The 16,578-nt window shown below is 52.9% G+C and overlaps 1 protein-coding gene across 1 annotated transcript in view; it reads left to right on the top strand.

The window, feature by feature from the left end:
• ZC3H3 (zinc finger CCCH-type containing 3) overlaps positions 1 to 16,578 on the top strand; it is a 179,576-nt gene that overhangs the window by 151,866 nt on the left and 11,132 nt on the right. The window contains exons 9-10 of the mRNA XM_026842207.1: positions 12,604 to 12,779; positions 14,467 to 14,675. Coding sequence (XP_026698008.1) covers positions 12,604 to 12,779; positions 14,467 to 14,675 — 385 coding nt within the window. The remainder of the gene's footprint in view (positions 1 to 12,603; positions 12,780 to 14,466; positions 14,676 to 16,578) is intronic.

Below are 16,578 nucleotides of genomic sequence, written 5' to 3'. Positions count from 1 at the left end.
TGAGGAACCTGTCTATGTTCATCCACGTAGTTGCTGGTGGATTCCTGGCTCTGTAGTGACACTCCGCCTCCATCTTTCAAATCACAGAAGGGTTTGGGTTGGAAGGGACCTTTAAAGATCATCCAGTCCAACCCCCTGCCATGGGCAGGGACATCTCCCACCGGATCAGCTTACTCTAAGCCACGTACAGCCTGACTTTGAACACTTCCAGTGATGGGCCATCCACAACCTCTCTGGGCAACCTGGTCCAGGGTGTCGCCATCCTCACCATAACAAGTTAATTCCTCAAGTCCAATCTAAAACTACCCTGTTTTGATTTAAAACCATTGTCACTACAGGCCCTCGTAATAAGTCTCTCTCCATCTTTCTGATCAGCCCCCTTTCTATATTAAAAAACCACAATAAGGTGCTTCTGGAGCTTTCTCTTCTCCAAGCTCCTCCAACCTCAGCTCTCAGCCAGTTGTCCGAGGAGAGGTGCTCCAGCCTGCTGATCATCCTGGACTTCTGTCCCAGGTGGTCACTGTGGCCACCACAGCACCTGGCACGTAGGTGTGGAGGTGAAGGACACTGGCTCTCCTCTTCCCGCAGCATCGAGAGACTTTGTGACAGCAAAAAGCTTGGAGGTGTTCAATGGCAGAAGCTTCTTGAGTCTAGCAAGTGTAAGAATCACAGTGAATTATTAAACTGCATATAACCTTTAAGAAGATCCTCCTGGCCCTCGGCAACTCCCTGCCAGGAGGGGGCAGAGAGGGGGGATGAGTCTCTGGAGCCAAGGAGCCAGCGCCAGGCCCCGAGGGAATGGCCTCAAGCTGCCCAGGGCAGGGTCAGGCTGGCTCTGAGGAAGGATTTCTGTGCAGAAGGGGCTGTTGGGCGTTGGAATGGGTTGCCTAGGGCAGGGGGGAGTCCCCGGGATCCCTGGGGGGGTTGAAGAGTCGGGCTGAGCCAGCGCTGAGGGGTCTGGGGGAATTGGGAACGGTCAGGGGGAGGGTCATGCTTGGGCTGGAGGAGCTGCAGGGGCTTTTCCAACCCAGATGATTCTGGGATTCTGTGAGTAATTTTTTGCTTCTTCATCCTGCTGTTCTGATCAGCTGTGTTCTTTCTCTCCAAGGTCCCCACTGCTGTGGTTGGGCCAGGAGTGGGATGGGAGCCTCCCTATGGTCACTGCTGCTATTTCAGAGCTCCAACATCTCCCTTAGAGGAGAAGCACATGGACACATCTCTGGATGAAAAGTCCATCAAGGATTGTTGAACGTCTTCTGGCTCTGGAAATCCTGAAAGCTCAGGCTGCTCCTTGATCTCATACCCCCAAAAGTAGTCCTGGCTGTGGCCAGAGAGGATCTGGGAGGGGTTTTGGACGTGTTCAGGTGTGCTAGCATCAAGAGAGGCCGTGTTTTGGGGCTGAGTTTCTTCCAGATCAGTTTTCTGGGTGGCAGCCTTGTACCTGTGGGTCTTCAGCATCACATCAGCGGGTCAGCAAAGGTTTGCTCCCCTCCTGGAGACCCTTCAGATACTGTCTGAGACCTTAAGCAGCTCCTTCATGTGCAGATTGTGCATGCTTTTAGTTTGGGACTGACTAAGAGCTTTCAAATGCAGATGCTTTTTCATTCAAGCCACCCCAGGGCTGATGCCTGGAGAGAACCAGCTGCGGCAGGAGCAGATTTCTTGGCTCGAAGCACTCATTTCCAAACTCCATGACGCTGTTAAGCTGAATTAGACCCAGTCAAGCTGAGAAGCTCCTCCTTGCCCAGCTACCAAGGGGGCCTGTTGGAAGTGTAAAAAGTCTTAATATAAACCACCTCCACTCAGTATTAGCATGGGGAGGGATTCGGGGAAGGCTAAGCTTTGAGCCATCCCAAATTTTCTATATCTTGGTCATACCTCCATCTTATTCCTTTTATGATCCTATTGCAACTTCTTCCAATTTCCTCATTTGAATCAGAGAGAGCTGGTGGCAGCAGGACACACTCATGGCGTTGGATAAGGAAGGACAGGATCTTGTAGGTGTGCAGGATCTGGCTGGATCTGAGCAGAGGGGCTGTAGGGAAACAGTGATGCCATCGATGGACCCCTCGACATGATGAGGGGGTGCCCAGGAGGCAGCTGGAGGGGCTGTTCATTAAAGCTGTAAATCAGTGAAAGGAGTGAGCTGGTTAAAGGGTGAAGAAGAGGAAGAGGAGAAAGACTTTCATGATTTCGCTCCTCAGACACGTCACTTTTCCATCTCGGTGAAATCTTTAAAGATGACCCACGTGGGGATGGGCTTGCTGAGCCCCGACTCCCTGCTCTGTACCTCCTTGTCACCAAGCAAATCCTGAACTGGGGATAAAACTCACTCCCGCTCCTATTAGAGAAATCAAACCTCAAACAGATTTAACTGCCTGTGTTCATGAAGGTTGGGCGTTTGGGTCTGAACATCAGCAAATTGCTTCTTCTTAAGAGATGATCCATTTTATACACTTCCAGCAGGAGAGCGTGATGAGGAGGTGTCACATTAAAGCATCTCGGCAGCTTCTCCTCCCCTTTCTCTCATCCGTGTGAGGGAAAGAGCCATTTAAGATTTAAATTTATCTCCGTCTTACACGCAGCTGATTTGGGCTCAGCTTCAGGACAGGTAGAAATGCTTGGTCTTAGCAACAGAAATACTGCGTGAAGCTTTGTGTGGGGCTGGTTTTAGAGGTTACGAGCCCTCTCCGGGCTTTCTCATGTAGGATGTGAACACATGTGCAGGGGGAAAGAGGAGAGGAGTTTGCCAGGTGGATGCACCCGCATCCTTTTTCCTGGGGTTGAAGGAGGCACGGCATGGAGAGCTACCCAGGCATGGCTCCCTCACCTTCATTTTGACCCAAATTGTGTTGGGTCTGTTTGCCAGGAGGTTTTAGGGATATTTTAGGCATATTTGTAGATGGCAGCCAGGTATTGGCCTCTTCCACCAATGGGTTCATGGTGTGCTGAGTGGACCTCGACTTTCCCGGTGGTTTTTGCTGCTTGCAGGTGTGTCTGGGGTGCGCTGGGGATAACTCCTGGGCAGTGGGGCAGCTGCTTCTCTGGGATGGGGGATTTGTGGCTTACCTTCTCCCGTCGCTCAGAAGTAGCGGATGGAGAGCACTGCCTTTGATAGCTCTTTTACAGTCCACTGCAGCTGTACGAAAATCAACTACTGAAGCAACTTTATTTCATTTATCTTTAATTTTGGCTGTGGTTGACAGATGTTTTCTGGGTGGTAGGGTTGCCTGCTTGATTTCTTTTTTTTCCTAGAATGTGTAGCAGAAATCTTCATCAACAAACTGATTAGTAAGTAAAAACTTTATTAAGGAAAAAAAAAAAAAAGTGGGTAGGCTTGGTAATGGGTTTGCTTGTAAAATCATGAATGGTGGCCAGGCTGGATTTGAGTGGGCTGAAATCTGTCTGGGTGCATCTTGTTGGCTTGCTGAGGACGTTGACTCCTTGCATGTCTCCTCTGAGTGACAGTGTCTGTGCTGCTTGTAGCAAGTGCTAAATCTCAGTGCTGGCGACGGGAGCTTTCCGTTAAAAAACACTTTGTAGCCTGCAGAGGAGGTTTAAAACCCATCGCGTTTCTTCCATGCCCAATCCTACCTGTGTATCGCTGTGGAAATCTTTGTGGGTTTCCAGTTGCATCTTATTTACCGTACTCTGTAATGGCATAATGGGGGTTCTTATTGCTGCTTTAATTTAACTGTAGTATCTTAACAACGTTCAGATGCTTACATTAAAGATGTTGCTTATCAGGGTAAACTTGAACTGCTTAATAGCCTGGGCTAGTTGATAATAGCACCTAGATAAATACCGGTCTGTGATTTTCTCTCTTGCACTTTGATATCTTTGTAGAGGAAGGTGCATCGCAAAACATCAAAATTAGGAAGTTCAGGGGAAAAGCAGCCGCTGAATCACGGCTAGAAAGTTGGGAATATACCGACGAGGCAGAGAGTTCTTGATTTCAACCTGAACTTCTGTACAGATGAACGCAAAGAAGAGCAGATTTTGTCTTTGCTTCCTGTACTGGAATCTCCCTTCGTTCCCATTTGTTCTCTGTGGGTGAACGATGTCTGTGTCCTGTGAGAAGTGGGTGACACCTTCCCTGAGCCCCCTGGCATCGCGCACGTGGTGGAGTCCCTGTCCTCCCTGATGCAGATGACTCTGCAGGGGATGTCCGGTGGATGTCTAGCTTGCTCCATCCTCAGCAATGATGATTTGGGGTTGGTATTTGCCATCGATGGGTTCCCCACGTGAAACTGGCTCCATCGTGGCTTTGGGGTGTGATGGATGAGATTGTGAGGGTCTCTGATAGAAATGGGGTTCCTCAGGAAATTAGAACGGGGAATGATTGGATGCCGTAGTCATTGCCACACGGCTGTGATTGCTGGATTGGGGATTCACCTTCTAGATGGCCACATCCAAAGAGTTACAGTCAGTGGCTCAGTGTCCAAGTGGAAATGGTGTCCTTCAAGGGTCCGTACTGGGGCCAATAATAATTCATGTCTTCATTAACAACATAGCGGGATTGAGTGTGCCCTCAACAGGTTTGCAGATGACACCAAGGTGAGTGATGCCGTTGATTCCCCTAAGGGATGAGATGAGATCCAGAGGGACCTTGACAGGCTGGAGGCCCATGTGAACCTCATGGAGTTCAACAAGGCCAAGTGCAAGGTCCTGCCCAGGGGTCGGGGCAATCCCCGGTATCAACACAGGCTGGGGGAGGAGTGGATGGAGAGCAGCCCCGAGGAGAAGGACTTGGGGGTACTGGTGGGTAAAACATGGGACATGACCCAGCAAATGTGCCCTCGCAGCCCAGACAGCCAACTGTAAGCTGGGCTGTGTCCCAAGCAGCGTGGCCAGCAGGTCGAGGGAGGGGATTGTCCCCCTCTGCTCCCCTCTGGTGAGACCCCCCGGAGCCCCGCGTCCAGCTCTGGGGTCCCCAGCACAGGACAGACACGGAGCTGTTGGAGCGGGGCCGGAGGAGGGACACGGGAATGGTCCGAGGGCTGGAGCAGCTCTGCTGGGGGGAAAGGCTGAGAGAGTTGGGGGGTTCAGCTGGGGAAGAGAAGGCTCCAGGGAGACCTTAGAGACGCCTTTCAATATAGAAATAAGGCTGTTAAGAAAGACAGAGAGACTTTTTAGCAGAACAAGGGGCAATGGTTTTAAAGTGACAGGGGGTAGGTTTAGATTGGACATTAGGCAGAGTTTTTATTCCAGTGAGGGGGGTGAGGCCCTGGCACAGGCTGCCCAGAGAAGCTGTGGCTGCCCCCTCCCTGGAAGGGCTCAAGGTCAGGTTGGACAGGGCTTTGGGCAACCTGGGCTGGTGGAAGGTGGCCCTGCCCGGGACAGGGGGGTTGGAACTATAAGGTCTTTAATGTCCCTCCAAACCCAAACCATTCTATGATGGTTCTTCCTTATATCAGTGGCTTTGCTGTTGTGGTGGCTCAACTGATCTGGGGTGCTTTAGGGTCGGAGTAGGGCTGACTTGCTCAGTGTCTGGAAAATCCAACCTCCAGCTGTTGAGACTCTAAGCAAAGCTCTCACCAGTCAGCAGGAACCTGGGGGTGAGGAGCGAGATGAGGCAGGAAGCAATTCTCAAGGAAGAAGATACATTTAAAGGGAAAAAAAAATTGGAAATACTCAATTATGGTACTTCTGCTCCCGCTCAGAGCTGAAGCCTGGAGGTGTCCCATGCATTTGTGCCGGGGAGGTGAAATGCTCGTTGACAACATTTTACTACGTGGGAAATTCCAATTACAGCGGAGTCACACACCCAAACCAAGGAGCAGCAACATGAGAGGAACCAGTTGACAGAGATTTAGAGGAAGCTCTGAGGTGGCAGAGAAGGGATGCGAAGGAGAGCCTCGTCCCTTAGGTCATTTTTGTTTGGGCTTGGGGAATGGATGCTGCAGGGATGAGGCTTTGCTTTGGCCTCTTCAATCCCTCCCAGCTGTTTTGCTGCGTCTTAAATATGGTGTTCCCCCCTGATTTTAGAAATGCCATCTTGTTCTTGCTCCAGCTCTGGAGGTATTTTAGCTCCAACGGTGTTTTATTGCCTGCAGATACCAAGGGAGAGGCTTCGCAGCTTTGCAGGAGATCCTCGAGAGCGTTTGGTAGGTCTCACATCCTAGCGAGCATTTGGAGGCCATTAGAAGTCATCCCTTCCCTGCAAGCATTTTGCTAAGGCACTGAACTCTCTATCGAGAGCCGAAACCTGTTTTGGAGTAAATTCCTTAAGATAATTGTGTCGGCTAAATTTCTTCATCATTATTCCACAGCCGGGACGATGTTCGGATGTATTGTCCTCCAGATTTTAACGAATTTTTTTTTTTTTTTTTTTTTAAGCCTGCTTCCATCTGCACCCAATTATAAAAAAGCCATCAAAAAAACCCTATTTACTAGCTGTCAGTTCGGAGCGGCGTCAGAAAACAGCTCCGCCACCTCCAGCGATAGCTTCCCAACAGCCACTTAACGCTGAGATGTGGCGGGTAAGAGGGACATTAAAACAGCCTGACATCAATCCAACCAGTTAATCCTGCTGCTCGGCGCTGGGGCTACCTGTAATAGCTCTGGCGAAGCTGCGTGGATGTGCAGAGGGCTTTAAAATAGAAAGCACTCGAGTCAAGACACTTGAGTTTCGGGGATTAACTTGTGCTTTTAATGCCTCCCCCCTTCCCCAGAAGATCTGCGTGGTGTTTTTATCACTGCAGTGCTCTGGGTTTCCAGACAAGAGCTGGACTTGTGTCCGTCACGGGGGACCCGGAGATGGACACAGGTCCAAGGAGATGGGAAAACCCTCCAGCACTTTACATCTCTTGTCCGTCTGGTGGTCCCCTTGTCACCTGCCGTCCCCTGGGAAAGGAGCGATCGAGCCGGGTGTGAGACAAGCCTGGAGATACTTGGGAAATTCAACCTGTACAAACTGCTGGTGGAGCAGAGCCGGGAATTTGGGGCTGAATGGGACCTCTCATCCCCACCCCGTAAGGTCAGTGGGTGGGTGGTGGTTGGCCCAGTAACCCAGCTTCGCCTTCCTCCCGCCCTTCGCTGCCTCCCGCCAAGCTCCTCCATGGAAAATGTTAATTAATGTGATTCCCGGGGCTGAGCTGGGACCTTCCACCAGTTGCTGCCTCCTTCTTTGCCAGGTCTGTGCTAAACAAGGCCGCGCCCTGCAAACCCCCTCGTCCCCATCCCTCTCCCTGTGCGTGTCAGGGTTCGTTAGGCCATTTAAGGCACCTTGAATTTCACCCAGAGCCGCCTTGGCAGCCAGGGAGGAATCCCAGCCACGGGAGCTGCCAGCCGGGCACCATCCCAGCACCGGGCACCGCTGCTGGGGAACCCTGGAGAGGGGACACCGGGATGAGGACAGCATCAGCGAGACCATGGCATCCCCGTCAGCACCTGATGGAGACGGAGGATTTCTCCCCAGGGCTTTTTAGGGGTGCTGTAGGTTTTTTGTTGTCTCCGTTGGAAAGGAACCAGAGGCTTTTTTCTCTTTTTATGGTCCAACCTGCGGGTTGGCAGGGGTCCCATGGGGGTATAATTAGCCACCCTGACAGGTGGAAGGGATCAGATGGCCCCCAGCATGAGGTCGTGCCCGCCACCCCGCAGCCCCGCTCCGCTTCACCCCGGCTGACACGCGGCGACCAGCAAACCACCCTACAGCAACCCAGCCCCGGCGTGTTTGCTCCGGCACGCAGGGCAAGAGCAGAAGAGGTACCGTAAATAAACAGAAGGGTTTTTTCCAGCCGCCAAGCCTGGCGGGGAGGCAATCCCAGCCTTACCATCCCAGCCCTGAAACAGCGGCAATGGATGGGGCGTTACGGAAGAAGGGGCTGAGCGCTGGGAGCGGCATGGAAAAGCCATTAGAAACCTGAGCTGGGGACACGGCCCTGGGATTAGTCGCACATGGTTTGTTTTCTTTATTAAGTATCTTTTTGCCGTGGAGCCAATAAACGTGGTCTGGTACGATGATTGACTTGGAGGTTGGTGCCAGTGAGAGCACTGGGGAGGTGGCACATCCCGATCCCAGCACCCAGCCGGGACCACGGCACCGTCATCCCCTCTCCTCAAGGATTTGTAATCGGTCCCTCGGGTGCCCTGCTGGGAAGAAACGGCCAGGTTTCTCAGCTTTTCCCCAAAATAGCATCATTCCTCAGCGTAGCAGCATCACCCCCAGCTGTGACTGTGAGGCAGCCACGTGGCTTTTGAAGGCTAAGGCTCTTTTTTCCTGTTCTTCTCTTTTCCAAGTCCATTTTGTGCTGGAAACTTCTCTACACAAGTGGATCTCGCATCCCTGGACAGAGGCTCTAAAGAGCTGATGCCCTGGCAATAAATAACAATAATCGGCATCAGATGAGTTCATATTTAACAGAAGGCTTTCAGTGTGTCACCATCAGCACGAGGACAGAAAGCTGGAGGTGATGTTGGACTTAGAAACCTTCCGGCATGCACTAGGTCTGATGTACCATCAGGCCAACTTGCCACCGCGTGAAGTCAGTGCCGTTGAATTAGAGCTGGCCTCAGCTATAAAGACAACACGGGAATTATTTTGTGTTGACACTGGTCAGAAACGTGATGATACAGCCCAAGAACCCATCCCGCCCTCTTTTGCTGCCAGATATTGTATGAGGCACGAAATCCTGAGGTTTTGCTCATGCTTCCCTTGGGATCCACTTGCCCTGGCAAAGGGGCTCAACAGCTCTGCCCATCCTGCGCCATCAGAGTCGGGTAATTTCAAGGCAGGCATCATCATCTATCACTGCCCATCCAAAGAAAGAATGGCTTTGGGCAAAGCATGTGGGGAAAAGGAGAATGAGAAGATAAACCGTGGGGGTTTCCAGGTCTTGTCCATGCAGATGATCTCAGCTTTCAACCTCCCCAGCTCTCCATCGCCTGGCAGCCCCCGCGTTCATCCCAGCCTTCCATCCCTAACGGGATGTTGCCTTTATTTTTTCTCTCCCTTAATTTTGTTTCACTTATTTTTAAAGCAATTATCGGGTTGGGGGGGTTGATTTTCTGCTTACTAATATTTGGGAGAAGTTCCTGCCCTTGAAAGCTGTCCTGTCACTGCCTTTTCAAGCATTTATTCTTGGCCTGGGCCATATCCCGTCTGCAGATGGAGGTGTTTGGACCAGCACAAGTTGCGAAAAAGATAGGGAAAAACTCAAAGCTGTTCTCCCAAGCCTCTGCTTGACTCAAATGTCTGTTTTCTATGTGTTTTGCAAGAGAATTGCTGCTTAAATAGAGCTTTCTGTGCTGGAGGAGATGGTTTTTTCCATACCCAAAATAAGCATCGGTGTTCTTACCAGCTCGGGACGGGCAGGAGCTGGCACTGCCTGCACGGCTGCAGTGCTCTAGTCTCTAGCGATGCTTTTCCAGTGCTGGTCAGTGGGTGGAGGAGAGCAAACCATGTCCTGGGCTGTGTCCCAAGCAGCGTGGCCAGCAGGTCGAGGGAGGGGATTCTCCCCCTCTGCTCCCCTCTGGTGAGACCCCCCGGAGCCCCGCGTCCAGCTCTGGGGTCCCCAGCACAGGACAGACACGGAGCTGCTGGAGCGGGGCCAGAGGAGGGACACGGGAATGGTCCGAGGGCTGGAGCAGCTCTGCTGGGGGGAAAGGCTGAGAGAGCTGGGGGGTTCAGCTGGGGAAGAGAAGGCGCCGGGGAGACCTTAGAGCTGCCTCCCAGTACTTAAATGGGACTAAGAAAAATGGGGGAGGGACTTTTTAGTAGGACCTGTTGCAACAGGACGAGGGGTAATGGTTTTAAACTGACAGAGGGTAGGTTTAGATTGGACATAAGGAAGAAATATTTTATGATGAGAGTGATGAGACACTGGACCAGGTTGCCCAGGGAAACTGTGGATACCCCCTCCCTGGAAACTTGGACAGGGCTTTGAGCAACCTTCTCTAGTAAAAGATGTTCTTGTCCATGTCAGGGGAGTTGGACTAGACGATCTTGAAAGGTCACTTCTAACCCAAACCTTTCGATGATTCTATGAAACGTAAGATTTTGGGGTAACGGCAGAGCCTGGGCAGTTTAGAGCTGACTCTATTCTCAGGTTGCCCATTGGCTTGTAGACTTATTTGCCATTGAATCTCCTTCAAATAGAGGGGGTAAGTCATAGAAGCTGGGATTTTTAGTGAATTTTTAGTGGAAAAGCCGTGCTGTCACTGCGCCATCCCCCCCACTGAGCCCATGGCCGTGTGTCCATCTGGATCCCCAGCCCTCCTGCTGCTCAGCGCTGTCCCCAACCTCCAGCAGACGAGCTCCTTGCTCCTCTGCCGACTTCAACGATCAGCCCCAGGCAGCAGAGCTGCCAAACAATTCTGCCCTTTTGAGGAGAGATCTCCCACGGCTCAGCAGGGCTGCCGCTTAATCCCAAAGGTCAGCGTGGGGAGCTGGTCCCGTTCTCCCAAAGTCAAGTTGTGTTAAAAGGGCAGGAGCTCACCTACATCCCACGTTGTCAGGAAGATGCGATTTTATAAACAGGCAAGAATGATCATACTGAAACCCTCACTGTGTTTCTCTTCCCATGGATTTGTCCCATTTTCCCCAAACCTGTGCAAAATTTAAGCATCTTTAATGGTTGGACTAGGTGCTCTTCAAGGTCTTTTCCAACCTAGATGATTCTGTGATTTTGTGATCTTTACTGCTCTGTAGCAAGGAGGTTTGCAGTTTGGGCATACAAAGTGTGGAAGGACCCACGTGGGGAAAAAGCAGGTTGTGTCTTTGCTTGTGGAGAAGGTAAACAGGCGAATGGATCCTGGTGTTGTGGACCCTGCGTTGTGCTGTGTGTGTTGGGTTGTGTCTTGCCATGGGTGTTGTGATGTGGTGCCTGTTGGCCTGTGAGAGCCAAGGTGGGCTCATCAGGTGGGGTGGGACAGGAGCATCCTGGGTGGGTGTGGGTCCCCCTGGACATCACGGGGCTCAGCAGAGCTCCAGGACCTGCTCCCACCCTCCATCCCTTGGGATACACTGGGACAAGCTCTCTGGGTTGCTGGGTGTTGCTATCACGGTGTTGGGAACAGTTGGAGATTAGGAAGAGGCTGTTCTTTCTCCCTCCCCTTGGCCAACGTTCCCAGCCACCCAGGCAGAAATCACACCTGAAGGTGTCTCTTCTGCCCTGCCTGCATCTCTTCCTGCCTTTCCTGCTGCCAAAACCTGCCATTTCCCAGCAGAAAGCCTAGTCTGGGGAAAGCTGCGGAGCACTGCTGATGACTCCCTCCCACCGGCACAGCCAGTGTCTGTGGGGATGGCTGTGAACGTTGCTGCTTGGAGCCACCAAAACGCCGGGCCGGCAGGGCAGAAAGGCTTTTAGGGGTGAACATCATGATGCCATCGTTTTGCCGGTGCTGTGCCCTGGCCATGCTAAGCATCCCTGGACAGTCAGCCAAGCTCATTCCAAAGCTCTAAGCAGACCATGTTGAGCTCCAGCCCTGGGGCACCTTCAGTAGGAGTCTGGTTTAGGCAGCAGTCCCAAAATAAGTCTGAAAAGGAACATTATCACTGAATCATCTGGGTTGGAAAAGCCCCTGAAGGTCCTCCAGCCCAACCATGACCCTCCCCCTGACCGTTCCCAACTCCCCCAGATCCCTCAGCGCTGGCTCAGCCCGACTCTTCAACCCCTCCAGGGATCCCGGGGACTCCCCCCTGCCCTGGGCAGCCCATTCCAACGCCCAACAGCCCCTTCTGCACAGAAATCCTTCCTCAGAGCCAGCCTGACCCTGCCCTGGGCAGCTTGAGGCCATTCCCTCGGGGCCTGGCGCTGGGGCCTTGGCTCCAGAGACTCATCCCCCCTCTCTGCCCCCTCCTGGCAGGGAGTTGCCGAGGGCCAGGAGGTCTCCCCTCAGCCTCCTCTTCTCCAGACTGAACCCCCCCAGTTCCCCCAGCCGCTCCCCAGCAGACCTGTGCTCCAGACCCTGCCCCAGCTCCGTTGCCCTTCTCTGGCCACACTCGAGTCCTTCAATGGCCTTTTTGGGGTGAGGGGCCCAGAACTGAACCCCCTCAGCGAGGGGCGGCCTCCCCAGTGCCGAGCCCAGGGCTCAGATCCCTTCCCTGTCCCTGCTGGCCACGCCAGTGCTGACACCAGCCAGGATGCTGTTGCCCTCCTTGGCCCCCTGGGCACACTGCTGGCTCCTGTTCAGCCGGCTGGCAATCAACCCCCCCAGGTCTCTCTGACTGGCAGCTTTCCATCTGTGCTTCATTCCTGCTCTTCCCTGCTCCTTTCCATGTCTCAGGCATGTTTGGGACAGGAAAACCCAGTGTTCTCTCTGAAACCAGCCTCTCCAGCCCAGATGACCTCTTTGGGACCTCTCAGCAGCACCAACTTAGGGGTAGATCATTGTGGTTAAGATTTTGGTGGTTTGTGTTGATAAAATCAGGCACTTGGAAAGCTGTGGGTTAGTGTGTTGTGTCTCCCAGAGGACACTCATATTTTTCACCAGTATTTTGGCATGGGATAGTATTGTAATACAGAGAAGGAAGCACCAACACATCCTTCTCTTCCTCTAGCAAAATACTGGTGCCACCTGAAGGAGCCCAGCCCTGGGAATCTGCGTTCCCCACAGGGCTTTCGCCACCTTTCCCAACGTTGCTCTCTTTTCCCCTCGCAGTGCAAGAAGAAGCACACGCTGGTTTGCCCCGACTTTGCCAAGAAAGGCGTCTGCCCCAGGGGTGCCCGGTGCAAGCTGCTGCACCCACAGAAGAAGCGCCACCCAAGAGAGACAGAAGATGGCGACCGCAGCGACCACCCCTCCAAGTGGAGACGGGTCTTGGAGGAGACGGACAGGTAGGAAAATGCAGAAGAAACTCACTTTGCTGCTCTTAAACAGTTTTCTTCCAGGCCAGGTCTGGATGTTTTATTTCCCAGATGTGTAGCCATCTGTGTGCTGGTTTATTTTAAGACGTTAGGTCACTGTGGTGCCTTCCTGATAGAGCCACCACGGGTAATAGGGGTGGGCAGGGTCCGTGCTCGAGGGAGAAGTCTCCAGGCAGAGCTGATGGAGAAGAAAGAGAGGATAAGTTGTGTCTTGCTACCCAATGCGTGCCGTTGGTGTGTGGGTATCTTCACCCTTAGAAATACGCTGCTTTGGCACCTCCAGGTATCTCTGAGGCTGTTGTAGACCTTCCTTCTGGGAGATGGAGGAGCCCTGATAGAGCCTCTGCTGCCAAAAGCAGGTACAGCTTATCCATAGCTCTGTGGGAAAGTGGAAACCATCATCCCTCTTCCTCACCGCCGTGGCGGAGAGCAGAGCTGAGCCCTTGGTGTGGAATGGAGGGCCTTGCCCTCGGGGCTGGACTCACTGCCTGAAGAAGCAGGCGTCAAGATAGGATAGGTTTTGCAAAACCCTTTGATGCTGGGCTGGGTCCTTGGTTGATCCTTGGAAGCTCTCTGAGCTCTCTCTGGTGGTTTTGGGTGCTGGGATGGAGCCACAGGCTGGTGATGGACAGGTTAGTCCTCGTCCTCAGAGGATCACAGATTTTCTTAAGGTTGGCACACCCTTGCCTTCCTCTGCCCTCACCCCGAGCCCTGTCTGCACAATGACTGCATTCCAATGTAATTAAAATTAAAGCCAAATTGAAATTTGGCTTTAAAAGCCAAAATCTAATAGTCCTGCTGAGTGGGAGAAGAAAATCCTGGCTCGGATGCTTGGCTCCTCCATGGCTCTTCGTAGCGGGACATGGGGGTGAAGGTGGGATGGAAGTGGAGGGACCTGGGAGCTGATCCATGCTCTGGCCCGGTCCTGGGCCTCATCCTGGCCCTGCCTTGTAAGGTAGCAGAGGGGGACGAGCGCTCAGCGGGTCTCCGAACTTATCCTGGGTGACAGAAGAGCCTTGGAATGACACTCAGTTCACGTCCCCGGTGTGAACGAAATGTAAGATAGCTCCTTGCTCTTTTTAGGTAAGGACGCATGAGCACGGGGCTGGGCAGCAGGAGGGACCCTTCTCCCCTCCCGGGGCCAGCTCCTGGCATCCTCCGCTGGGAAAGGAGCACGCCCGAGCTTGGAAGCTGCTCGGGAGGTATTTTTTTTCCTTTATTGGCACCGTCATCGGAGATGTCGAATGAGCTGAAGTGTCACGTTAGCTGCGCTCGGAGAAGGGCGGCAGGGTTGGGGCTGAGCCAAGCCCAGTGGGGTGTCTCCGAGCCATCTCTGCTCCCCACACCCTCCATCTCCCCTCTCCTCTGCCCAGCCGGCACCCGAACAAGAGCCCAGCACCTCCACGAGCATCTCAGAGCTGGAAAACTTGCAGGGAAGCGCAGGGTGGGGGAATGCAGTGAGAAACTCCGGCTGAATCTGATCTGGCTCCTGAGAAATCAGAGATACGGAGCAGCCCCGGATGGAACCTGGGGAGCCTCCGTGTGCAGCTCCAGTGCTTCGCCCCAGCCTCTTCCAGTGCACGTGATTCCATGCCCAGCATGGCCAAGTGGGATTGGTTTATTTTTCCTTATTATTTTTCCCATGTGCCTCCTACAGGAATGATTCATCTCAGCTCCACGATGATGGAGAAATGCCCGGACCCTCCGGTGCGGAGCAAGAGGTGAAGTTTTGGAAAGAGACGGGCAGTTCGCCAACCAGCTGGCTGAAAAAGCTGCCGTCCTTCATCTCCCTCCAGTCCTCATCATCCCCCAGTGACCAGGGCTGCAAAGTGGAGAAGGATGAGGACGAGCCGGAGGACGAGCCAGGTAGGAAGCGCTTGCTCTGCTTTTGCTCACGTGTGCTCCGAGCTGCTGCGGTTCTCTGAGCGGGTGAGTTATTCCCTTGCTGCTCTCTGTGGGTTTTGGAGGGGGTCGGTGTTCCTTGTGAGTAGCCAAACCAGTTAATGCTGGGAGCCCAAACTGGGATGGCAGTCGGGACTCACATCTCTGTGCACGCAGGGGCAGGAGCCCCTGGCTCTGCTCCCGAAAGCACACGGTGGGGTTTTGTCCCCATCTTTTATCATCGGCTCCTTCTTCCTTGTCCTATAAATGATCTGATGATGAATCCAGTCTTATTCCTGTGATGGAACCGCAGCAGTTCCTGGTAGGAGGGTGTTTCAGAGGGGTGTCGTGATGCTCTGGCTTACCGCTGGACCTCTGGACCATCCATCACGTGCGTTTCCTGATGGGAAACGGCTTCAAAACTTTGAAATAAAAACAATCCTGGTGGGAGGTGGGATGGGGTGGTTGCAAGTTTGAAGGAAGAGCCACGTTAGTCTGAGATTATCTGCTTTGTTCTTTTGATTAAAGGTGGGGGAAGAGGCTTTGGAGATCAGTAAAATTTTTGGAAAATGTGGTTTTAGGATGAACAAAACTTCCTACAGACTCTGACATATGAGGCTTCTGCCTTAACATTTTCTTAGTTTTTGGAAAAGTTCGGGGAAATGTTTCAACTATTTGAACTGACTGCGAGGGGAAAAAAAAAAGATAAAATTGTTGAAGCAATGAGAAGAAACGTCTTTGTTTCTCTTCAAAGTGGCTTGTGGTGGAGGTGAACTGCATTTCTGTTTCTCCAACATTTTCCTTGGTTCCTCCTGTCCTAATTCAGCTTCTACACTGGAAAATCCCTTAATCACTAGCAGCTCTGTGGGAAGGGAGGGGACTTCGGGGCAATGTGGGGATGCCTCTGCAGGAACAGGGGTGATGGAGATGGTGAGGCAGAGATTTCCGAGCACTGGGTGGGAGGTGTTTAGCCAGACAATGCTTCACACCTTCCTTCTCATCTCCTGTCCTTCACTGGAGGCATGTGCAGCAGCTGCATCTCCTGAGCAGCATCTCAGAAAGAGAGGCAGCATCCGGCTCAGAAATCAAAATATTTTGTGGCAGTAATGATGAAATCCCCACAAGATATGGCTCAGGAGGAACGGAAGGGCTGGAGCATCCCTCCCTGTCTTCAATCCTGTGCCAACTCGGACTGAGCGTGCAGCCAGAACAGAATCCTGCCGGGAGAAGGGATGAATTCAGCGCCGAAAGCCAGGCTGGAGCATTTGCACGGTCGTCCGTAAGCGGCTACCGAGGATCTGCGAGGCTTTGCCTGGCTCGACCACAAAGTGCTTCGAGCCAGGGAAGGCTGAGATGCCTTAACGCTGTCAGAAAGAAAATTCCCAGGATTAGCAACATATTCCTGAAGTCACAGGCGAGCGTGTGTGCTGTCGAACCGCGGCGCGTTATGGATGGGAAAGCTCCTCGCCGCGACGCAGGGAGAAGCACTTGGCTTTCCTTTCCAGGGATTTCTCCCACACACGCACCTCCCTCCTTCCCTCTCCTTGGCCCTGGTTCAACTCCCTTTTGATCTCGGTGGCGGGACCAGGGAAACGCTCCTAAAGCAGTGGCTTAATCGGGGTTTTTTATCTCTTTGATGAAGACAGAGCAATTAATCTGCGGACAAGAAAGCTGTTGGAACGCCCTGGATTACACTTGGCAGCCTGGAGTAACTCAGTCAAGAGGGCAGAGGCATCACCCTGGCAGCTCTGGTTTGCATCTTTTGTATCAGCACTGGCGTGGCCAGCAGAGCCAGGGAAGGGATCTGAGCCCTGGGCTTGGCACTGGGGAGGCCGCCCCTCGCTGAGGGGGTTCAGTTCTGGGCCCCTCACCCCAAAAAGGCCATTGA

This window comes from Athene cunicularia, assembly GCF_003259725.1.
Source record: "Athene cunicularia isolate RWA chromosome 2 unlocalized genomic scaffold, athCun1 chr2_part1, whole genome shotgun sequence".
Classification (NCBI taxonomy): domain Eukaryota; kingdom Metazoa; phylum Chordata; class Aves; order Strigiformes; family Strigidae; genus Athene; species Athene cunicularia.
The sequence above is the reverse complement of the archived record's forward strand: the minus strand, read 5'-3'. Positions and strand labels throughout refer to the sequence as shown.